This window comes from Stylophora pistillata, chromosome 4, assembly GCF_964205215.1.
Source record: "Stylophora pistillata chromosome 4, jaStyPist1.2, whole genome shotgun sequence".
In the NCBI taxonomy this organism is placed as follows: Eukaryota; Metazoa; Cnidaria; class Anthozoa; order Scleractinia; family Pocilloporidae; genus Stylophora; species Stylophora pistillata.
Genome location: NC_142522.1, coordinates 36,665,555 through 36,690,435, shown reverse-complemented (window position 1 = coordinate 36,690,435; position 24,881 = coordinate 36,665,555). Strand labels below are relative to the sequence as shown.

Genomic DNA, 24,881 nt, shown 5'->3' with positions numbered 1-24,881 from the left:
TTATATCTATTCTATCATCTACCGTAATATCTAAGCTGTTAGATTAGGCTTTTACTGCTCTTTGAATAAATCCAGTTAATAACAGCCTATATCACTGTTTCATATTGCGTATATCTAATACGCTAGATATGTATCACCATTTAACTACAGAATATACGATTTCTCGATTAAGGTAGGCTGATAAGGAAAATTCCGTGCTATTAACTTAAACGAAAACAAGTATCAGATCTTTCTTTTGCTTGGCGAACTCTACAAAAAATCGTAGATCTCAATAGACTAGCGTGCTAGTCATTTCATTAAAATGATTTAATTATTTGTCATAGCCGTGGGGTATCATAAATGGTCAAGCACATGATTCTCATGGTCAAGCTAAAGGTCGCTTCTCACCGAACGCAAGAGAATCAGATCACTTCCCGCAGTTGGACACTTATTAGATGCCTAATGAAACGCATTGGCAGACTTTCAACAACTTTGAACGCATGGAATGCTTGTTTTATCTGTAATGAAAAAGCGCTTATTCTTTTCTTTTAAATCTTTTAGTACTTAACATTTTCAATAAGATATAGTTTGTGGTAATTCAACTTCTTGAGGAACAACAATTGAGGATACGAACTTGTTTAGGGGGATACCGGCTAAGAAATTATGATACTCTTCGTTTCTAACATACAGATAATACTCATCCCTTTTTTGCACAAAGCGTTGTTGTTTAGTGCATGTTTTAAAACATCTTTGGTCAATTGGTAGCCATTTGATAACAGGTTAACTAAAAAATCTTAAAACACCTTTTGTGATAGCTTCAACTGTCTAACAAAACTTCTGTTACGTATGGAATATGATCGCTGGAAAATTTTAAAGCGTTTGGAACAGAAATTTTCCATTACAACTACTTAGCGTTATACTCTCAACTGATCGAATGTCAGTAGTTCATTTCAACAGGTACTGCTTATAGTCATTCATCTGCGCTCCGAAGGGACCGACTTAAACACTGCAGATGTACCTTTTAACAACCGTATTTTCGGAGTCCTTCTACTCTGACGTGTCAGAGTATGACCCTACGGATTTGTTTGACACAGACAACGTTGTCGTGTGTCAGTTTGACAAGGTATGTGAGATGATTGTTCTCAAACAATGCAGTCAGCAATAGTGAAAAGTTTATTTATTATTTATTTTATTTAGTTCAACAACGAGCTTTCTCTTGGATATGAGGTTTAGTGCAGACTCCGTTCATCCCAAGGCAGCGTCCGCTGAGCAGACTGTAATCTTGTAACCTTTACTCTATGGTTCTGATCAGAATCCTTTACGGGAAAGAGGAACCCTCTAAAAACTTGCTTCGCTTCTAACGTGTGGCTTCCTAGTTCAGTTGGTAATAGCCTGTAGTGCAGGCGTCTTATATCATTACGGCGAGTTAACGTTGTAAGCTCGTGATCGTTCATCCGTACGCCTTGTTTGATTTGGAGTCAGAGTGGATGGTGGGAGTAGGGGACGGGGGAAGGGCGAGGAGTATTCACTCCCCCACCACAGCCCCTCTCCTTATTTCTGACCGTCACTCACCCCTCTAGTACAAATTTCTTTCTCTCCCCAGCCTTCAGCTTCCATTAATATCAGGTGGCGGCCATGTTTTTCTAAAAAAAATACTGAGCTCTCGCTCGCCTAAATTGCGCCTGCTCTGTAGGCTAAGTCAATGGTGGCGCCCATTTAGCATCTGGTTGACACGGTTTCGAATCCCGTCGAAGTCTGAATTTTGTTACCAGGCTTCTTTTCTATAATTGCCTAAATCATCACAGTTCATCTGCAAGGAAGATTTCTTTGCTTGACTTTATGATTCCTTGCTTACAGATTTCACGCGCACGAAACAAGTGGAAGTTCCATCTGAAACACGGAATTATGAATCTGAAAGGAAAAGACTATGTGTTCCAAAAGGCAAATGGTGAAGCAGAATGGTAGCCTTTATGATAGGCGTTAGTAATTAATTGTTAAAAGGATCAAAAGTGTAAAACTAGAAGAGAAAAATGTCTAAAGATTCCAACAAAATGAAAACACATCCAGTCATTTCTTTTCCATGGGGCATCTGAAGTGATGGCTTAATAAACATTGTTGCCGGTCAGAACGTTTGTAAGTGAAATATTACACGAACATTATGAATTTGTGTTTTGTTTATAAAGAACCAGTTCATGTTCATGTGCATGTACTTAGTCTAAACTACCCCATTGTTACAGAGGACGCTTGCTGCTTAATATCTCTATGTTAAGATTTTCGCGGCAAGCGAAAGTGAAAGCTTGCTCTTAAGAGGAGAATCGTCATTTGTGAAAATGGTAATGTCATCATGTAATGAGATCTTTGAGACGGCGAGAAAAATCATTGCCATTGTGAAAGAAAGCATCGAATGTTGGTTTAGTGAGAAAGAAAAACACCTACGTGCAAAAAATTATCTACAAAAGAAAGAGGAGGTTATGGATGGAGACGATTTACTCGGATTGTAGATGACGAACTTTGGAAAACTCAGGCTTGAGCGAGTGAGAAGTAACGGAAAGAGAAAAAGCCTGGGAAGGAGGGTGGGTTGGTAAATCTTAAAAGAATGTAAGATACCAGAGACTAGCTTTAAAGTGCCCCTACACATGGTTTAAAGTTATCGTTGTAAAAAAGATTATATATAACTAACTGCAGACAGTACTGTTTCGGCCTTCTGGGCCTCATCAGTGCAGTGCTAATGCTAGGATGGAGGAGAACCAATATGGTCACCCCAAACGATCCAACCATTGTGGTATCGTCTAAGCCATGCCAGAGTGCTCAAACTAGAGTACACTAGCGAGCATGCGCAATTGCAGAGCAATGACTCATCCTAGTTAGAGTGCTCAATTTGGACATGAAAGCAAAGCTTTGTATGCCAAAGAGCTATATCTAACTGCAGACAGTACTGTTTCGGCCTTCTGGGCCTCATCAGTGCAGTGCTAATGCTAGGATGGAGGAGAACCAATATGGTCACCCCAAATTGTTTTTAATTTAGGAAAAGTAACTGGGAGAATTTTAATTTGCCTTCAAAAAGGCGCGTAATTTCACTCAAAACATCATGTTCTCCTGAGCAAGTAAGTCATTTGTGACGTGCCCATGATAAGTTGACACGTCGTATCCCTCCACTTAAGAGCTTTCATCGACTTAATTTAGAATTTAAAAAAAGTTTTGAAGTCCCTCGAGCAGCTTGGGAGATTCGGCTAAGAGAGATCCACCCTAGTTGCGTCAAACTCCAAAAGCGAGTATTGAACTTGTTCGTGTAGGTGGAGGAAATAGCCCTTTTTCCGCCGTCAGGCGGATTTGGGGAACTGCAGGGACCAGTTTTAGGGGGACTAGGTCTTACCTTCCAATTTACTCCCAAGTAAATTTTGGAAATAAAACTCTCCCGTGAGAGCTGAGAAAAATTTCTTCAGGCTGGTACTTATGCTGACGCTTTCTTTTCCCAGAAAAAGCATGTCCGTAGTGCAATTACAAGAGCATGGATGAGGATTGTTTAATTTCAGGAGATATAGATACCTTATTTCAATAATCGTTAAAATTGGCCGCTACATCTTCCGGTTAGCGACTTGACGAGATCCATGAGTCAAAGAAATCAAACAAACGAGTATCCATGCCTTGGAGATTCTCAAATCCCGCGAAAATTGCCTTTTCCGGAATTCAACGGGAGACTAGGGCGGAACTTAACACGCGAAGCACCCTGGGGCTGTTTTTGGAGACGCAGGAATAGCCCGCGAACTTTAATCATGACAGAGTTATCGGTAGAAAAAGATAACATTACGAGCCTGTTACTAAACGAGGATGATATTCCAGGCGCAAAACTAACTACACCTGTTGAGCAATGTACCATTAACGCTCTAAAGCCGTGGTTAAGCTGCCGTGGAAGGAAAGTTGGTGGCAAAAGAGAAGAACTTGTGATAAGGTATTTTAGCTTGATGTCAACACTGTTTGTTTAGTTATCTTTAAACCTCTTGAATGGAAATTTTCGACAGATCATTAGCAGAATATGATTGGGCAATGTACAAAGCCGAGATCAAGTCAATTTCGACAAAATCGTGCTGAGTTTGCCTTTTAAATTCGCTATTGTCCTTTATTTTTCAGGATTAACGACTATATCAAAAATGGACTCGATAAAGACCTTGTTGACCCTGATGGGGGAATAAACATTGCTAAAAAGCGACTAAGTCTTGGCCTTGCTGAGGAAATAGACCCAGAAGTCGATGAAAACTTTCCTACCTTAGGATTTAGTAGTGGGATTGCAGGTGTCCCAATGATTACAAACAGTAATGTCTGGAAATACCCTTATTGATGACGTCGAGTATAAGAAATAGTTAGGTACTGAAAAGCCCATTGTCAAGGGGTATACCTTTTTTAAATCTGGTCATGTTCCGCAGTTATTTTCAATGGAAGACAATTGCCTTCGCTCGACAAAGAAGGCAACAACAAAATCAGGCGACAGGTTTCTCCCTGACATGGAAAAGACAAACAAAACAACGAACCTGTTCTTGGCAAGGAATCTAGAGACCCAACTCAAGCGTAACACAAAAACAGTTAGATGCCAAGTTCTTTTTATTACAACGCTGTATTTAATTCAGAGAGTTACAGTAAATGTGCCGAAAAGCATTTCAACTTCATGGAAAAATCATTCTCAATCTTCAGTGTGTAAAATTATGCAAGCTATTTACTCTATGAAAAATAGTTTAATAGTAAACATACTTGTCTGTAATGAATCGGAAAAAAAAGTATTTGTCTTGTATTGGATGTACTTATTTAGAGATATTTTCGTACTGCCATAAATCAATTTAATCACAATGAAATAATCACCCAATCGAATTCTTGAACATGCAATTTAAAGTTGACGAACGTCTCTTTGAACGTGATTGATATTTTCACGAATATTATTTAAAACTGATTAAATGAGGAATAAGAAGTTACATTTACTATTCGTAATCTTAAATGTAAAGATGACTTGTAAAGAATTACGAAATTAACATATGGACATTTATCAATAATCATTAAAGAACTGGTATATGTGAAATAAATCTGATACCTTACATTTAAATCCTAACATAACTATTAAATTCCCTTGAAATCAAGTTGGAGAGGACGGGTGTCCGTCTTAAATGATTGTTTTTAAATTTCTCGAATAATAATTGAGATTGCATTCACTATCCCCTCTCAAAAGAAGGTCGTCACGAAAGTGAATGAATAAAGAATAATTGAAATTTGAAATGACGGAAATTTGGAAAGCAAAAGCAAAAATATTGGCGATGATCAGCCACTTAAGTCCATTGCACTTAACCAAGAAAAACACAAGCTATCCAAAATTTAAGAAAATTGGCTGCCTATGTCAATCAGTCGTGAAGAGATGGTATTGTTAATTGACCAATGCAAGACTACTGATACGCCAATAAAACAAAACCCATCTGATAATTCAGAGGGAGTCGTAAATAATTTCATTGCTACATTTATAAAATGAAGTGGGCTGTTCTTTGAAAATGAACCGATCGTGAAAATTTCACAATCAAAAGATGGACTTGGTAGATTAACTTCTGAGATACGAGAACCGCAGTCTCTCTATCTCCCTTTCTCTCTCTCCCTCTTTCCGGACCTCGTCGGAAAAATGTCTCTCAGTAATTCTATTCGAACTTCATTACTTTTCAGATTTTTGAGATTTCCTTGACTCCGCGTTTACCCTTTCACTCCCAAGATCTAAAAGCCAATTCTCCCAACAGGTCATTGCACATTTCTTTGTTGGCTGTTTATGAGGGTTTGGAGTTACATCGAGACAACATAATTTATGTAATTGTCCTGGTTCCCCATCACCTGTCTGCTTCACAGTGTTTTAAAACTGTTGGGAGAATATAGCTAAATGATCATCTCAGGGAGTGCAAGGATTAACTGAGAACGTTTGTAAAATATTTCGAAACATATTTCAACTTAAAAGGAAACGACAAAACATCATTAGTAACCTACGAGAAAATAAAATTGGGTGATGTCAAACTAAGAAAGATTTTGGATAGCAGAGGATTAAACGGGTTTAAAATGGCGAACTAGTGAAATAAAATTGTGCCTTGGGTAAGGGAAATTCCCAAAAACTGCACTACCGAATTTTAGCTCCTTTCCAAGTCACGCGGTGATACTAGGAACTTGGGTTGTTTGACGGAATCTCTAGCAAATCTAAATGGCAATAGATGAATGGGTTTGATTACACTGGGGAAAAATTAGTGCGAAAAACAATACCCAAAAATTTAGGGTGGAACAAAGATTTCAGTCTTTCCTCTTCGCATTCCTTTAGAGACAAGGAAAGTAAGTGGAAATAAATGAAAAACAATCGCAAAGGTTAAAACACTACAAGCTTCTATTTAAAGCTGAGGATCATCTAATTGCCCTTTTCTAGGAAAAAAGAAACTCAACAGTCACTCTGCCCCAGATCGTCATCAAGAGGTTGCCCCGTTGGCTGACTAGGTGGAGCAAATATGCTGGATATATCAGAGGGAAATTCTTCCACCTCCCTGCGGGTCTGGTACATAGGGTTAAAGAACCCGGGCCCTCCGCTAACAACAGGTTCTTCGTTAACCGGCGGTTTGGCTGGTTTCGTGAGGGTTTCATAGATCGGCGTTTTCCTTTCCCACTTAACTGGCTCGTCTGGTTTAACTTGCTCGTCTGGTTTAACTGGCTCGTCTGGTTTAACTGGCTCGTCTGGTTTAACTGGCACAGCGTATATGCCGCTGTCGTCTTGTTTCTGTTCCGATGTTTTCTTTTCCTACGAAAAGTCAAATAAAGTACATTGAAATTTCAAATAGTAACAACCGAACCTAGCTGTTCCATTAGCAGTAAGATATTCAAGGTCACCTTGGAAACACATGGAGGAGGGTATATCTCTGAAACATCTGCAGACGTTTCCTGAAAAGGTGTCCAACATTTTAATCTGGTACAGTTGATGCACACTAGAGATTATTAAGCGGTAACTACTGGGTAACTACTGCGTACCTAATTCAACTATTTCTAGAAAGGGGTATCATTTTGGGTACGAAATATTCTTCAAAACAGGGTGAAATTTGGAGACCAGGTGGCACAACACCACCTAAGAAAATACCATAGTTGCACAAGCATCCCAGACCCACCTGTCTGTATGATGCAAACATGGGATTCGCGAATCCAACAGCAGTGTGGGCTTCCTCGGCTTCTTCCTCTCGCACCGTTTTCTTATCGTCCGACTGCGGCGGTTGGAAACTTACGTACATTGGATTGTCAAAGCCACGAGTAGATTCCGAACGCTTGACTTTGATTTCGCCAGGAGCCTCATAGAGCGGATTGTCCGTCACATTTATTTGCCGCGTAACTACCTGGTGTTTAACCTCCTGCTCCTCATTTCCGTATACCGGGCTCAGAGTTCCTACGGTTTCTGTTTCTTGGTTAGCCCTGTGATGCCTGTGCATGTTGTCGGTGTAGGTGTCTCTTCTCTCCCTATACCGGTGTTGTTTCATAAATTTGCGCTCTCGTGCAATCAGGATGTTTCTTCTGCACAGGATCAGTCCTGTGATAACAACGATCAGAAAGATCCCTCCAATACCAGCGGTGATGTAATATAAGCTCATCCTCGGTTGATGTGGCTGCCTTCGAAGGTGCCTGTCCCCAGGGTCATCAGGAGCGCACGATGGAATCTTCTTCGTCTTCACCCTGATAGCCGTTGCACTGCAAAGTTTGTACTCAAAATCATCCGTTGTTTCAGTGCTGGTGTATTTGTGCGCGACACAGATATTGTTCATGCTGCACAAGACGGTATTCTGTGGAACACCAAGATATCTTCCCTGTTCTTTTGAGTAGACAAGTACTACGAAGTCTAACGTATTGGGGTTTTCCTCGAGTAAGCTTCTTTTTACTTTTGACTGAGATTCTAAGCTCGGTTTTATAACGAAAACGTCTCTTACATTAACCATGTCTGTATTATCTTCGTCATTCGTAATTTCTCCTAGCGAAAAATTTAGTTTATTTGTAGAGAACCAAAGTTCAAGCTGGTGCTGCCAATGTGGGTCAGAGATATTGTTTTCTGTAAATGGTAACGACACAACGACATCGACAGATACACATTGTGTAGTGTTGTACCTTTCTAAGTTTCGTGGTATGCAGATTTCTTGTTTCTCACATGATTCTTCTGTACACTCGCCTTTCTTCCTTCGACATTGAGGACCAAAAAACTGGGGTTTGCATTCACAAGTAAATTTACAAATTTCATCAATACAACTTCCCTCGAAGCACTTTTTAGGATTCACGCAGTCATTGATATTCGTTTCACAGTCTTTCCCAGTGAAACCACATGGACAAATGCAGTTGTATCCATTCAGGATTGGGCCACAACTCGCACCATTCTTACACGGGTTTGAAAGACAAAAATTTATAAATGTGCAGTCCGTATCATTATCATATCCGCTGGGACATGTACAGTTGTAGTAATTGACGAAATCGTGGCACGTGCCACCATTTCTGCACGGGTTGGCGTTACACTCGTTTACTTCTGTGCAGGTAGCGTTACACTCGTCTATTTCTTGGCAGTTGAAGCCGTCTCCTGTATAGCCTGCATTGCAAACGCAGGTGTAATTCTGCCAGTCAACGCGGCTGCATGTGGCGTCCACGTGACAAGTAGCCTGGGGACATGGGTCAATTTTGGTCACGTGAATTTGAACCGTCTCGTTAAATGTTTGTGGAGGAATTCCGTTGTCTTCAGCTTCTATCAGAATTTGGTAGCCTCGTATCGTGTAATCATTGTAACTAAGATGCGACTTCACAATCAGATAAGGTAACCCGTCTTCTTGACAACAAGCAGAGGAAGAATTATCCTTGCAAACATCTTCTATTGAAAACGTACTCTGGTAGTTGAGAAGATTATAAACTACTGTTTGCGATTTTTCGGGGTTTCGTGATGTTATCTGCGCAAGGCAGTGACCAATTGAAACATTTTCAGGGACGGTAACGTTAGCGGGAACAAGTTGGATGTTATGAGGTGCTTCATTGACGTCAGTTATGTTGATGGTGACGTTACCGATGGCTTTCAGTGGAGCTCCTGTTCCGTTTGTAGGGCTATCTGTGACTTGAATAGCGACGGTGAGGACAAGATATGGATGAAGATTCTCGTAGTCCAACTGAGAAGGGTCTTTGACGATCAGGTTGTAACTGTTATTTACCTGCAACAAAACCGTATTTGATATCACTTCGGAGATCTAGTGCAATGGAAGCTCTAGTAAGGGTCACCCTCAGTAGTAGGAAATAAAAAGCGCAGCCCAAATGAATTTGTCTCCTCGGTGAAAGTTATATATACGGAACTCGTAGGAAAATTCATTTCAGTCTGAATGAGGTTAGGGCCCTATGAATGAAGGCATCCCTAAGAAGAGGCATGTCCCAAAAGCAATCTTCTTCTGGGCTGCACTAACGTTTCCTTCTAATGCCGAGGCCCTTGTTCAAAAACAGAGCCAAAAAATTTCTTGAAGCCTTAGAATACTTAACACCGATCATCACCTTTATTCAATTCTCACGTGGTGAGTTTATTTTGAAGACTGCGTCACTATAAAATAAGAACTCCGAGGAAATTGGCTTTTAATTGAGAAATCGCAACTTGATCATCTTCCTTAAACTAATTTATGGGAGTCTACAACCATACAGTTAAAAAATTCTGCATGGGAAATAAGTTTCTATAGATAGTCACTGGCGAAGCTCATGAAAAATGTGTGCTCCTGACAAAAAAAAAATAGGATGGGAAAGAGTGGGACAAAAATAAAATGCAACTTTTTGGTCTTAGCCCAAATAATGGAAATTTTTTTCCATTATTTACCTTCAATTTTTTTTCTTGGGGAAAGAGATTCCGAAAAAAAACCGGGCAAAAGCATAAGTTATCGTTCTGAAGCCAAATAACTAAACCAAGATGAGAACTATTAGGGTAATTTTGCAATTGTTACCTCAAAGACGGATGAGTAATTTCCGATGACAGTAAACACATGAACTTGTCCTCTATCCGGGTCCTTACAAGTGAAATATCCCACAGGGTAACCAACACGCACGTTCTCTTCTACCACAGTCGAACCATTTAAACGGATATCGTATGGTGCTTCGTTGACGTCAGACACATGAATGCTGAGGTTCTTTTGTATTGAGTATGGGGGAATGCCATTATCTCGGCACTCAATTGATACTGAAATAAGGAAAAAAACACTTTTATAAATATTGCCTATAAAATATCTGATGTACTGCTGAAGCATGCAAAGTCCGCTTTCCCAATAATCGATATGATACTAAGTGCAGCAATCATACTGGTCGTTTCGTATTGGTCAATTGAGACTTGATACACCCTGGAGACTTTATTACAATGGTAATCCCGCTGAACTAATTTTTAAAGCTTTTTTGTATCAAGGCATCTCGTCCCGGCTCAGGAGTAGGTTTCTTGTACCTCGCGTTTGATGAACAAAGAAACCATCAAAGCAAAAGGCCAAGTTTGACAAAAAACTCGAAGCAGATTCTGTATCAGAGGAAAGACCGTTTCTTACCTCTAAAAGAAGTATCCAAAAGAGTTTCGTAGTTTAATTCAACGCCTTCCTTCAGGGTAATCTCTGACCTCGATTTAGACACAGAACTAATAATGAAATCATTCCTCCCAGCGAGAAGTTTACAATTGTGTTGTTGACCAGAGTCCTCGTCAACGACACTTAAGTTGGCAAGCGAAGTTCCACCCTGGCTGTTCTCGGGTATGACGATCTGGAACGATGTGTTATCAGTTACTGAGAGGGATGAGGTAAAGTTTATATCCGATGGGTGGTCGTTGCTGTCGAGCACCGTAACGCTCACATTATCCTGAAATTCAATTGCATAAATCAAAAGATATCAGTAATAGCAAAACTTGAGGCTCATAAAGAAAAGCAACAACAACACTGTGATTCTGTAAATTGAACCAACCTTGAATGAAAGAGGGGGAGAGCCATTGTCTGTAACAAGGATAGTTACGTTCATTACTGGTGTGGCTTCGTAATTCAGTGGAGTGCTTGCGAGCTGCAGGTTGCTTCCATTAACAGTGAACCAATCTAAAAATGATATTATATTGTTTGTTAGAAGAATTTATTCAAATATCACTCGTTTTCCCGCCCTTTCGTGGTTTTGCCTCTGGGGACCGCAAGCTTCGGTACTTTTTTTTTTCTGTGGCGACCATCTTGATTTTGTGATGTTTTGAGCTTAAAATAAATAATTTTATTTGACGACTTATTCCTGCTTATTCGAACGTTCTGGTATCGAGAACATTGTTGACACTAATAACATGTGCGAGAGCTCTAACAGAGATAGACACGTGCTGTTTCGAAATTCCAGTGACTAGGTTCTGATTGATATTTTGAACACATTTGTCAGTTTTCCGATTAGCCAATACACCGAATGCAAATATGGCGTCCAATCTGAGTTGCCATTGTTCTGGACTGACTAGCCTCTCACACCTGTAATAATCCTTTTGTATTTCCACGTGAAGACGAGGCTAGTGAGTCCAGAACAATGGGAATTCGAATTGGACGCCATATTTGCATTCGGTGTATAAGGCCATGACCGAGGCAAAATGCGCAGCTGTAGCTTGTGCTTAGCGTTCGATTAGTCAGTATGTTCACGTTTCTCTGACAACCTCTCAGTATGCCTCGTTCGTACGTTATTCCGCGCGTCTCATCTGACCGAGCTAGCTCACGTGTAATTTAAACACAATACTAGTCGGACGACGTTTTTACTTGAATTAACTTTGTCGAAGGATCCTTATTATCCCTTATTGGCTTAAAAACGATTCTCAACTTCCATCATTTTTTCGTGAAGGGAAGTACAAATTACTAAGGAATACTAGGGGAATATTAAAATGTTGACTCTTGTGGAACTCGAGTTTAACTGTAATAATTAAATAGAACAGATTCATTGCATAAGTCGTCAATACCTGAACCGTCACCAGTGACCACAAAGGTATGATTTTGATCTGCATCTTGGTCTGTAGCCTGCAATACTCCTATGATAGTACCAGCGGTTGCATTTTCGTAAATACCATTTGATACTAGCCTGACGGAATTGGGCGGGTCATTAACATCAACCACCTAAAATTAATTGAAATTTTTAAGACCACGGAGAATTCTTAATATAAATTCAAGCAATAGGACAGAAATTGCGGTTGGAAATCTCGTCAGAATTAAGTGTATTTACACTTGATTATCGTTTTATCTACTGCAAAATATGAATTAACATTGAATGGCGTAATTTCCAAGATCTCTTCATAATTTTTTTCTTTAACTACTGAAAATTTCCTTGTAAATTAGTTCAAAGACTGGCTTTATCTTCGCGTTAGGGTTATTCACCGAGGAAACTATCCATCAATTTCACGGTCACTGAGGTGAATAACTGTTTTAGTACATACCTCACAGAAACCAAATGAAGAGTTTATTTTTGTCAAAATACAAAATAAGGGTAGGATATTTAAACCTTAGCGCACGATTTTTTTACTCTTCGGCTGTTAGGAGGTGAATAGCACTTGCTAATCACTTCCAAACCAGCCAATCAGCGCGAGCAAGAAGCATTATTCATCTGTGTGGTATACATCAAAATTTGAATCTTCTCATCACCAGTTCGCTTGATATTTTACACATTTTTAATGGGGAGCTTTATGCGAATCACTTCGGAGACTTAACGATTACCTGAACGCAAGGTTTGAGAATATCTAGGGTTTCTTCTTACCTGAATTGCAAAAGTGAGACTGGTATTGAGTGGTGGGTTACCACTGTCTGTTGCAACAACTGTCACCTTGTAAGAATCTTGAGTTTCAAAATTCAGCTTTCTGGTTGTTACCAGTCTAGTGCCGTTCAGCGTAAACGCCACAGGGCCTGGTGTCTGGTCTTTTAAAGTAAGCGATAGATTGGCTTTTTCACTCAACTGTGTGGAAGAAAATTAACAGAGTAAAGGAAAATTACTTATAAATTAAAGCTGACAGAAGTTTTAATTGAAGGGTTGGTAAAATACAAAAACAATCGAAAAAATAAACAAAACAAAACATATAAACAAACTTCAAGTAAACAAGTACACAAAGTAATAAAAACTCCATTGTAAAATAAAGGAAGTTGAGTCTTAGAGGACACTCGACTTGGCAACGGTAACAATTCCTTCGAGTTATTAACTTTCCTTTTTTCTAAAATTCAAATGGTGTTTGACTTTCTTATACTATCGATACATACTTTGGTTTACGGCAAAGAAAACAAAAAAATAGAATTTGGAAGCAACCGTCTAACCGGTGAATCAGGATCAAGAACGCTGAGTGTGCCCACAAAATCTCCAGGAGGTCCGTTCTCGCTCACTTTGGGGGAGGTGATGGTCAGATTGTAGGGAGCCTCGTTCACATCTTGAATGTCAATAACAAACAGTGAAGAGATAGAGAAGGGATTGAACAACAGCTCTGTACAAGTGACCTGTGGAAGGATATCAACAAATATGTAAGATTGAAAGGATTCACTCCTGTATCTGTATTCCGCGAAAATCTTCTCGATTCTGTTCTTTTTTGTTTCATTCTTTCCATAATATTGTCTCATAATAGTTTGTCATTTTCTTAGCCTTGCGTTCAAGGTAATATAGATTTTGCACGTCGCAACAAAGAACTGCAAAAATTGCGACGTTGTGCCTCTAAGATAAAACATGTTTGAGTTGTGAATCTGTAGAGCGCCGGATGTTCAGTATGACTAAATTATGGATTTTTTTCTTTTCAATTTTTTGTTTTGCAATAAAGTTTGAATTATTGTACAAACAGAAAAGGTTAAAGCAACCTGGCTACACATGCGTGTTACACTTCATGAATAACATACAATCAAACTTAAAATATCCACACTGGTCAGACTAGCTAATCATGGATAACTTACGTTCACTATGTATGTGTCTACTGTTTCATAATCCAGGGTGTCTTTTGAAACTACCAGAGTCAAATGTTTCACAACCTGCAATCAAGTTTAAAGCAGAGATAACTTAAACGAGAAGAAAAAAAACTTCCATGAATGACATTCGATTGATAGAAGTAAATAACTGTCGTAACAGAGTAGATTTTTTCTAACGAGGAAAGCTGCCGATAAAGCCGGTTGTTATTCTAGCCGATAATTTGCCGTTAGACGCTTAAACTGATGGGTGGAGAGAAGAGGTACAGTCGTAGGATTTACTCAGGAAGCTTTCTTTGACGCTCTGTAATACAAACTACGAAAAGTTCGTGATTTCTTTGTCTGACTGGAAAATAAATGTTGAATCTATTGAGAACAGCACTGGACATGTTGACGTAATAATGATGTAGTCACTATTCTATTTGTTTCAACCTTAGCGCACAACTGATGAGCACCCTTGGAGTTGTGGGCTTGGTGGCCAAGCCTTTGAACAGGAGTGAGGCTAAGGGTGACCCTGTTGAGATAGAGACCTGTATCTAGTTAGCACGATAACAAAGTAATTTGCATTTGAAAAGCAGCAACATCTCTATCATAACAAGGTCACCCTAAGCCTCACTCCTGTTCAAAGGCTTGGCCACCAAGCCCACAACTGTAAAAAGGACTATTGCAGAACACAGAAGTATTTCTTCAGTGAATAAATAAATGAATACAAGTATATTCATTTTAATTTGATACTTACTTTAAATGGTCCACCAGTTATCACAGAACATTGAAACTTTTGTAGAGGAAGGTGAATGTTGTCCGGGTCATAGACTGAAAAGTCGCCAACCACTGTATCAACTGGGCTGTTTTCGGGCACCTGAAATGTCACGACATAGGTTAGTTTAAAATGAGATAAGTGAAGAGTGCCCCACTTGAGTAGTAAAGAAGGAGGGATGTTAAATGTATGCCCTGGTCAACTGAAAACCCCATTCCCCGAATCCGGTTAGCTCAATTGGTTAGAGCGCTGGACTGTTGTGCGGGAGGTCGAGGTCGATGATTCGAGCCCCGGCCGGATCAACACTCAGGGTCTTAAAATAACTGAGGAGAATGCGCTACCTTTCTTTAATAAGAAATGGATAGATATTCTAGTCTTCTCGGATAAGGACGAATAAACCGTAGGTCCCGTCTCCTGCATCTATTAATTAGTTAATTTGGTTAGGCAGGGGACGTTAAAGAACCCACTCACGAGATTACTGTAATGTGGTCTGGCCTGTTTACTGGGAATTGGGGGGGAGGGAGGGGGGAGGGGGCATCTTCAAATAAGTTTCCTTCGATTGTCTGTAAACTGCTGATGCAGTCTGGCCAAAGTCCCCCGGAAAGTGTTGTGATGCGCATTTGATCATATCAACATGTTAATTTGCTCAATATATATATTACATTATTATTATTATTACCATTATGGGTAAATCTGGGGTTGCAGCTTTTCTTTCTTTTTCTTTCCTTTTTTTTTTTTTTTTCCTTAAGAGCTTTATTGCATATGACTTAGACAAGTCGTAGACAAATTCACTTGGCCAGGAGTCGAACCCAGGCTTCTCGACCCAGAGTCCAGTGCAATGACTACTAGGCCACTGCACCTTACACATCTCACAAGGGTACGAGAGATTTAAACTTTCTCCTGATGGCGGGGATTTCACTTTACTCTTAACAGGAGAGCCTGGAGACGGGTGGTCCACAATCTTTGAAAACACCCAAAGGAGGCGTGGATTGCAACGAAAGTTTCTAGCATTCCTTAAAATGCTAACTTCCTCGCCATATCCCTGGGATCGAGCGGTGAGGGATTCAAGCTAATGGTGCACAACTTTGTAATCAAATGCTCCACCAACAGAACTACAAAATATTCGTTGCTGAGACGTTATACCAGATGGAGGTTTCCGTGTGACAAGCCTCCTGCACCCTGCGAGTATGAGCCTGGCTTTAAGATTAGTATCACCAAAGTGCGGTGCAAATACTATTGGTTTAGCATTCTGTCACTTAGATATGGCCACAATTTTCTATTTCGTTCCGACTAACCTGATTTCCAGATAAGGACATGCTCTGGGGCTGTTCATTTATGTTATTAACGCTAACGATAAACGAGCCCAGAGTAGAGTACGATGGGAAACCGCTGTCTGTACTGTTCACTGTCACTGTGTAGTTGGCATACAGCTCGTAATCGAGCCCTGGCTTTTGTAGTGTTATTCTGCCAGACGGCGACTCAATGGCAAACAAGTTATGAAGATTTGATGAACCACTGCAACAAAAGGGAAATTATAGCGTGAAAATGACGGTAAAAAAGAGCGAAATTATTACGAAAAAAAAGACAATATCATATCAAAAATAAATCATCAAATTTTTTGCACAATCGGAGCAAGTAACAAGTATTACGAAGTAGGAAAGAAGCTTTCTTGCAAGAACTTCCATGTAAGCTTGTCCTTTATAAACACCTCTGTACTCCAAAAGGTCTACGCTAAGATTGCGTAAGGTAGCCCTTTCGTTTTTATGCGCTTATTCATCTCGACACTAACTCATTCTAAAGACATTGTGTTTAGTTCCAAGTGCAGTCGCCACTAACATTGATAAGCTAGACACTCATCACGGGTTCGGCATACCTTTGATTCCTATGCCCCTGTGCGAACACATTAAGTATTTGGTATTGGTGCGTCTGTCCAACATCCTGGTCAGCGGTCGTCAAACTTCCCATATACTCTCCAGGTTGACTGTTTTCATTCACACTTAGTGGACCGCTAGCTGAAATGCCCGTGGGGGGATCATTTGTGTCTTTGACGATTATTGAAAAGTTCTTCGTCAAAGTGAGACCTACAGAGAGTTACAATATGTATAAAGAGAGGAAGTTCAGTTCGATAACCTTAAGCCTTTTTAGCTATCAGATATATTTTAAAAACGACTGAATGTCAGACACATAACGAGTAGTAAACATATTTGAAAGAAAAATTGTAAGACTGAGTTTTACTGATAATCAACCAGGCTGATCGGAAAACTTAAGATTGTACGCTCTCTCATAAAGACGAATGATTTGAGAACTCATTTTCCGAGTAGGTAACAACAAAGCCTTTCATACAAAAATGATAATAGTGTCCTAGCCGTTAAAATGGACCTAATTGTTGTTTCTGATAGACTCTTTGCGGCTCATCCCAGCTGATTTTGCAAGGGCGCTTTTTTTCTCCTTACTTACATACAAATAACTATGTTAACCTTCGTTATCCGTAGATTTGACAGTCAGCGACCAAGTCGAATTTGTCTCGTAGTCCAAACTACGCGTAGTGTCAAGTACGCCTCGGACAACAACGAAAGGGACACTTCCAGAGGCAGCCTCTATGGTATATGTAAAAGTTTGCACCACAGTCAGCTCATTGTCCGGGTCAGCGGTATCAAAACGTCCAATTGTGACGATCCCTGCGTTCTCGGTGACCTCGTTATTGGAGATGGTAATGTCATAGGGCTTCTCGTTCACATCGATAACGCTTATCTGGAAGTTTTTATCGACAGATAAAGGAGGATTTCCATTGTCATGGCATCGAATATAGATGCTGTAACTACTCAATTTTTCATAGTTCAAATCTCCGTCAACAACTAAAGAGTCGTCTGTTCCGTTGACCTCAAAAGGATTACTGACGGGATTGAGGACTCTACATGAGTGATTTTGCCAAGGTCCTCGAGGTCCCATATCGTCAGGGTCTAAGACAGATATGTTGCTAACTACTGTACCCTTGGGACTATTTTCTAAGACATCTCTCGACGGTAGTAAAATATCTGTCGGTCGTTCGTTGACATCAAGAACCTAAAAATTGTAGAACGGTATTATAAGTTTTGCAAGTCAAGTCAGTACACCTTCATGAGGCGCAGAGTAAGACATTTCAGTGAAATCTAAAGAGATCATTTTGGAAATCTAGTGACCCTTATCCTCTCGAAGCAAAGTTATCAAAGAAAAAAAAGTTAAAAGAGAATGACATTAGAAACTAAAAGACAACCAAGTTAAAGCAAAAACAAATATCTAACAAACCAAAACAAAATACATTCGATTTCGCCCGAGCAATTCGTGTCAGAAGGTTATCAGGTCATCTCTGGTCTTAAAACCCATCAGGATGAGAAATGGATTCACCTGCAATTTCCCGGTTTCGAACACTTTTCATGTTTTTACTTGACAAGTAATTAGCTCTTTGAGATAATTTTCGTTCTACTTATTGGCCGATGTGAATACTACTGAATTTCATTTTCCAGCACTCGAGCTAATTCCGCCCCCAAAGGTGTTACAAATTAACATCTCCAAGCTGAACAGGCTTACCTTTATTGTGAAGGTCTTGTCTATGTTCAACCTTGGACGGCCATCATCTGTGCTTCGAATCCGAATAGAGTAGGTCGACTTTGCTTCGTAATCCAAGTTTGCGAATGATGAAGTGTAAATCTTGTTGTTTCTGAGGCGAAATCTCCACCCACCATTATTTATCAAAATGTAACTGTGAGTTTGGTTAGCATCTTCATCTGTGGTCGCAAGATCGCCCACATAACCATCATTTACGTTTTCGTTGATAAAAGCTGTATCATCCCCTGCGAGAGTGACATTGCTGGGTCGGTCATTAACATCTAAAATCGCCACCTGCAACGGCTGAATGTGGAATAACCCGTTGGGATCAGTCACGCGCACCGCAATGTCTTCATTACGGCTTTCCTCATAGTTGAGATCCCCGCTGACTTGCAAAAGTGCAGTGCACATCGTTTTCACGCCTGTAATGTCGGTGTTGTTGTGACATGTGACGTGCGAGCCCACAGAAAATTTACCATTGGCGTCGTCATCTAGAGAGAACGTTAAGTTCTGCACCTCGTCATGATCTAAGGCTTGAAGTGTCCCCACTGTCGCGTTGGCTGCAGAATTTTCGTTGACCGTCGGCATGTTGTCAGGGAATGACTGTTGTCCTGAAGATGATGTAAGCGTCAAGTTTACGGGAGGTTCGTTAATATTTTCGACAACGATGATAAATGTCTTGTTTTTCTGTGAAAGGAAATAAATGATTATGTTATATGGCGTAGTTTTCGGATGACCGCCCTGCGATTTTGCACCACCCTCTACACCCTCAGGTGAGAGGCGCGGTGGCCTCATGGTTAGTGCGCTGGACTCTGGGTCGAGTGGTCCGGGTTCGAGCCCTGGCCAGGGACATTGTGTTGTGTTCCTAGGCAAGACACTTTGCTCTCGCAGTGCCTCTCTTCACCCAGGTGTCTAAATGGGTACCGGCGAGTTTAACACTGAGGAGAAGCCCCGCTATGGACTAGCACCCCATTCATGGGAGAGTAGAAATACTCCTAGTTGCTTCGAGCGGCGGAGACCGAAGTTAAGCGTCGACTTGATGGGCCACTTGGCTCGTTATCCTTTTCTCCACCCTCACAACCAGGCCGATACAAAGTTGGTCACAGCTTGGTCACCTGCACTTCAGGTAGTTTATTTTAATTTTCTTTAACCTCCCTTTATCTCCTCGTGATTTTCCTATGTTCTGCTCAGCCTTCGCGACTTCTTTGATTTTGTTTCTGCGGCGCTTTGACTAATATATTTGATAAAAACATTTAATTTTTGCCTAAGTCTGAAAAAAAGAGAACTTACATTTAAAGGCACTGTCCCATTGTCCGACACCTGGGCCACGATCTTGTGAGCCTTACTCGTCTCATAATCCGTGCTATTTGCTTTGAACTGATAACCTGTAGAATCAATTGCAAACCTTCCCCCATCGCTGTCAAGCAACGAAAACTTTAGCGTTTGGAACTGATCTTCGTCCGTAGCGGTGAACCGACCGATTTTTGTGCCGATAGTTGCATTTTCCTTCACAGTACGACTAGACAGCCTGAAGCCATTTGGGCGGTCGTTGATATCATTCAAGGAAATCACCATGCTTGCTTCACTGCTTTGACGTGGGCTTCCGTTATCTGTTACACGTACTTTCACCGTGTAAGAACGCTTTTTCTCGTAATTCAACTTGCAGAAATCTCCACCGTTCTTAAGGCAGTCTACATTGGACATGGCAACCTTTACCTGCTTTCCATAGAGTTTGAATCTACCTCCTGCACTGTTTACCATGGTATAGGTATGTGTCTACGAGCGGTCCGGGTCTTGGGAGAGGAGGTCACCAACGACTGTATCCTGTGGGCAGTTTTCATCGACGACAGTATTTGACAAAGTAATGTTGAATGGCTTTTCGTTTACATCTACAGGAAAAGCGTAGAAAAAAGACATATCTTATTAAAATGTTGGTCTTGTGTCTCCTCTTCTACCATCAGCAACTGTAATAGTGTTTCCAAATTAAATATGCTTTAAAGAACGCCGAATCGTTGACGATAACGTTTTAGACAGACGAGGTTATGGACTGTGTGAGATTTCCTACAGAGAATCGATCAAATAAGCATGAGCTGTTCCATACTAAAAAACTGCCGTTTGAAAAAACTGTGATTTTGTCCCACAATCGTGGGAATGTCGAATGAAGAGGTTTTCAACAACAACGATCTCAGAGGTATGTGAGGCACCTGTCACCTATGAACTTAAAATTTTGCCTAACGTGCCAGAGCTCAGTCGGTAGACTGCATTAAAACGGGACATTGGAATGACATGGGGCCTTAAATTTTTTCCTAGTCCCGCATTCGTGCCAAACGCATAGCATCCTTTCTAAGTGAAATTTGAACCAATCGAAATACCTAAACTTCATTCTGCTTGCCCAACACAGCCGCGACATTACATGGCCAGGAAAAGGTTTATCAGTTCTTATTTAAACTGATTGCAAGCGGTAAATGTAACGTACCAATAACAGAGATGAGAAAAATTGTTAATAAGCTTAGCTGTGGGTTTCCATTATCGACGGACTGGACTGTGATGTTCCAAGAGCGCTGGGCCTCAAAGTCTAGACTTCGTGTAGAATTCAAAGCAGCGCCGTCAATGACGAATGGAAGTCCAGTGGTATTTCCCATGAGTTTATAGGTAAACGTTTGCCTGTTTGTTGGTTGATTGGCGTTATCCGGGTCAGAAGTTGAGAAAAATCCTTAAAAATGATGACAAAGACAACACATTCAAAACGATAGAAGTATTGTTTTTATGCGGTAAATAGTCAAGTTAAGATAGACTCGACAGACAAGGTGTTAATTAATATTGTTTTCAGACACCTGGAAAAAATAGTCTGTTCCATGCGTTGAATTAGTTAAACGGGCGCGCTAGTAAATGCCGCGATAGTATGTGAACAACAAAAAAAAGAAAAAAAAAAACAGGGGGGGGGGTGGCCGCGTTGTGAAGACGATCCGGCCCAGACCTCCGTCGTGTTTTCGTAAGCATCGTAGTATTTACATCTTCGCTCCGTTTTAAACGGCTTTTATCAACTTTATTTCAAATGTGGACCAAACGGCGACTCGAAAGTGATCAATTGGAAGAATTTATTTATTGTTTTCGTAGTAGAAAACTGATGAGGAGAAAGTTATCAAACTTCTTTGTTTGAAGAAGTACCCTCAAAGCATTTCAATAAAACCCTAATTTTATAACATGACAAAATGGTTTATAATCGAATAAAATATTTTCAAACCTATCAAAGATGGCGGTTGATTTTCTCGTATGGCGCTGCTCGACAGGGAAATGCCTGTAGGAGCCTCATTGACGTCATCCACATTGATGGATAAATCTGTCGCGAGTGACATGGGTGGTGAGCCGCTGTCTGTACACTTGAGCTGAACGTGCATAACCGGTGTCAGTTCATAGTCTAGACTTGCACTTCCTAAGGCGAGAACGTTGGACTGGATGGTAAACTTGCCAATGTTGCTACCGGTTACTTGGCAACTGTGTGTTTGCAACGTACCACGTAGCCCATAGTTATCAGGGTCACTGACAGTTAATTGACCAATGCGAGTGCCATGTTGACTGTTCTCGGTGATATTAGCAGGCGCGAGGGAAATATTGGCTGGGGCCTCGTTCACATCCAGGACGCTGATGTCGAAAACCTGTTCTACACTAAGAGAAGGTGATCCACTGTCTGTGCTATTTACTTTCACCGTGAAATTATTTTGACCTTCGTAATCCAATTTAGCCGCCGATGAGACATACAGCTTGTCGTTTAGGATGACAAATCGACCAGCGGCATCGTCCGACAGTACGTACGTGTGTGCCTGCGCAACGTCCTCGTCACTTGTCACCAGTTTTCCGACGAGTGACCCATTCGCGTTCTCGTACACTCTGGCCGAATAGCTTCCACCCAAAGTCACATCTTCAGGTGCATCGTTCTGATCCACGATGTTAATTCTGAGCTGCTCAGTGGTAAAAAGACCATTGCCATCTCTAACGCGCACTGTCACGTAATACTCACTAGAAAGTTCAAAGTCAAGATCTCCATTCACATGGAAACCAATGGTGCACTTAGCGTTCACCCCTGGGATATTGGTAATCGTCTGGCAACTTGCCGTAGAACCCAATGTGAACTTCCCACCAGCATCATCATCGAGCTTAAAGGTTAGAGTTTGGTTAGCATCGTGATCTAAGGCTTCTAGCATTCCAATAACTGTTCCGAAGCGGGAGTTTTCGCGAACTTGTGCATGCCCATCGGGGAAAGACAGCTGGCCTCCTTGAGATGTTATGTTGATGTGTACCGGAGCCTCGTTGACATCTAAAACTTCAATTATGAATGATTTTTCCATCTGGAACGAATGAACAGTAAGGGAAAATTTAAAGATTTAGATCCTGCAAATTCACGATTAAAGTAAAGATGGATTGCATTGGTCTAAGGCCTCCTGACCGTAGATGTATGAAATATAAAATCGGAAGAACTGGAATGGGGTGAAATCTAAAATCAACAACAGGCGATTATCCTTTCAAAGTCTGGCCAAAATGAATCATTCATTCTTGCCTATTGTGTTATCACTTATAGTTACTGATACCTTTATCGCAACTTAGCGTCTGTTCGAGCCAATTTCTTACCCACTTAAGTTTAAATTATCCGATTTACTAAAATTATCTGCTTTTTCGGCAATAGACCCTTCCACGGTTTTTACGGCCATATTGTTCGGGGGTCAAACAAAACCTCGTTGCGTAGCAACAAGCAATATCTTCTTTTGTAATTATTCGACGCGCGTCAGTACCTTCGCTCAATATTGTAACTTTATAAAGGGAAAATCGCTTATTTTCGTCTCCAAGATCTGGTGGGAACGTAGATAAGGCGTTACTGAAAGTAAGTGCCGAATTTTTGGCGAAGTACCTATTTATCACTGCGTTTTATGGGCAGATTGATATGTTGTTTGAAGGTGACCTCGTGGCCGCCATGGTGCGAGAATGGCATTTTAAAAAGCACTCCTTTCGGTTAAGAAATTAGAATATGTTTTTTTAGCCATCCATATTGTGTAGTTTTAAATTTTAGGATTTATGGTGGGAATAAGTACTCAAATAAGTTTTTGAAAGCATCTGTATTTTGCATGCCAGTATAGAGTTGAACATCAGCATCTCTGGTTATTTGTGCAGAGGCTGTACACAGTTTTAATCCTGGGGAATCGTCTCCACTTTTCATCAATTCGTCACTTGCAGTGATGATATCACTATTTTCAACCAATGTTGATAATCGCCTCCTTTTGGGTGACTTAGAATTTGAATGCTCAAAAGGAGTCAAAAAAAGAGTAGGTATTGGATTGCTTACTGAAGGCTTCCCGTCTCGAAAGTGATTGGAGCAGACGACAACACTCTCCCTTGACTTTCCTAGTGAGAAATATTTCCTTCCCTTCTGAACCTGTCGAGACCATGCTTCAATTAATGATTGCTTGGGCTTGTGGAACGATAACTTCTGTACATATGAGTGGATGACCCATTTTTTCGGATCTCCTCTATCGTTGTTACAGCCGCCGACAGAACACCTATCTCCGAAACCCATTAAACCAAGGGTTTCTCTTTACCGAGTTATTGGTTTTTCAAGAGTATGTTAGCCTGTCTGGTCGAAAAGGTTTGAAGAGCACGTAAACACATTTATTTCAATTTTTCCTCTGCACAGTTAAGTTACTTACATACAAAAAGTCATTCGAAAAAGCTGTACTCTGACCTTCTGGCATTATGTCGGCCGCGAGGTCACTTCCAAGGAAAAACGATCTCAATGTTCCCATAAAACGCAGAGAAGAAAAGCTTTTTCGCCGAGAGGAGAAAAAGTCACTCGCCTTTATTACCGTCTTCTCTTTTTCAGCGATGAATATTAATTTTTGTTCCTGAACAAAGCGAAAATTTAAACGAGGGTAGCGATGCGCGTCTTCTTATCATAAGAGATTCTATGGCTCGTTGCTACGCAACGAGGTTTTGTTTGACCCCCAACCAATATGGCCGATAAAACCGCGGAAGGGTTTATTGAAATTTAAGCAATGATACAAGGTTTCTAATTCCCACGAAGAGACTTAGCGTTACGTGCCCAATCATCACTTGAGTCCTTCTAATCAAGAAAATTACCTTCAAGGACGGATTTCCGCTGTCTGTCACCACTGCACTTATGTTGTGTTTATTCTGACTCTCGTGATCAAAGTTTTTGGCTGGGTATAGGTTTCCCTGAGAGTCGACCCTGAATTGACCGCTATCATCATTCTTGAGTGAATATAGCAGCGTTTGATTCACATCTTCGTCGCGTGATGAAAAACTGTCAGCATAATATAAAAAGAAAAATTCGCCCCACAGAGGATATGTAAGCATGAGATATACAAAAAGTGGGAAACACTGAGCTGTTTTCTGTCTGCTTCGAGCCGTTTATGAACTAAAGAGGAAATAGTAGCATTTACAGATTTTTCAAATTTCGAACTAGTTTAAACCTGTAACCAAGAGAATATCAGCTGAGCAGTTCATACTCTCTTGCATTTATCACCTTAGATTGAATGGCTTATAATTTCTCCTTACAGAGTGGAACTGGATTCAAATGTAAAGATCCTGAGAAAAAAGGAAAATGATCACCA

The 24,881-nt window shown here is 40.6% G+C and overlaps 3 protein-coding genes across 3 annotated transcripts in view; 2 read left to right on the top strand and 1 right to left on the bottom strand.

Annotated features, from left to right (window-relative positions):
- Positions 1-962: 962 nt before the first annotated feature.
- LOC148733554 (transcription initiation factor IIA subunit 1-like) lies at positions 963-2,107 on the top strand. Its single transcript, XM_088757229.1, has 2 exons — positions 963-1,102; positions 1,837-2,107. Exons 1-2 carry the CDS (start codon positions 992-994, stop codon positions 1,942-1,944), a joined length of 219 nt encoding a protein of 72 aa, XP_088613355.1. The 5' UTR covers positions 963-991; the 3' UTR covers positions 1,945-2,107.
- A 1,318-nt stretch (positions 2,108-3,425) lies between these two features.
- Positions 3,426-4,419, top strand: LOC148733553 (uncharacterized). The gene is made up of 2 exons (XM_088757225.1): positions 3,426-3,928; positions 4,108-4,419. Exons 1-2 carry the CDS (start codon positions 3,588-3,590, stop codon positions 4,313-4,315), a joined length of 549 nt encoding a protein of 182 aa, XP_088613351.1. The 5' UTR covers positions 3,426-3,587; the 3' UTR covers positions 4,316-4,419.
- Positions 4,420-4,557: 138 nt separating this feature from the next.
- LOC148733552 (protocadherin Fat 4-like) overlaps positions 4,558-24,881 on the bottom strand; it is a 41,161-nt gene continuing 20,837 nt past the window's right edge. The window contains 18 exon segments of the mRNA XM_088758005.1: positions 4,558-6,772; positions 7,134-9,191; positions 9,960-10,192; positions 10,545-10,848; positions 10,951-11,075; positions 11,954-12,107; positions 12,742-12,936; positions 13,290-13,466; positions 13,911-13,985; positions 14,659-14,778; positions 15,972-16,191; positions 16,550-16,757; positions 17,154-17,739; positions 18,244-18,948; positions 19,552-20,150; positions 20,738-20,974; positions 21,506-22,607; positions 24,388-24,571. Coding sequence (XP_088614131.1) covers positions 6,419-6,772; positions 7,134-9,191; positions 9,960-10,192; positions 10,545-10,848; positions 10,951-11,075; positions 11,954-12,107; positions 12,742-12,936; positions 13,290-13,466; positions 13,911-13,985; positions 14,659-14,778; positions 15,972-16,191; positions 16,550-16,757; positions 17,154-17,739; positions 18,244-18,948; positions 19,552-20,150; positions 20,738-20,974; positions 21,506-22,607; positions 24,388-24,571 — 7,636 coding nt within the window. The 3' untranslated portion in view covers positions 4,558-6,418.

What these genes read in the sequence shown, in the direction of transcription:
- LOC148733554 (XM_088757229.1), top strand. Translation starts at nt 992, where the DNA reads ATGTACCTTTTAACAACCGTATTTTCGGAGTCCTTCTACTCTGACGTG. An exon ending in TCGTGTGTCAGTTTGACAAG is followed by an intron (nt 1,103 to 1,836) that starts GTATGTGAGATG and finishes CCTTGCTTACAG; the next exon opens with ATTTCACGCGCACGAAACAA.
- LOC148733553 (XM_088757225.1), top strand. Translation starts at nt 3,588, where the DNA reads ATGAGTCAAAGAAATCAAACAAACGAGTATCCATGCCTTGGAGATTCT. An exon ending in AGAGAAGAACTTGTGATAAG is followed by an intron (nt 3,929 to 4,107) that starts GTATTTTAGCTT and finishes TTTATTTTTCAG; the next exon opens with GATTAACGACTATATCAAAA.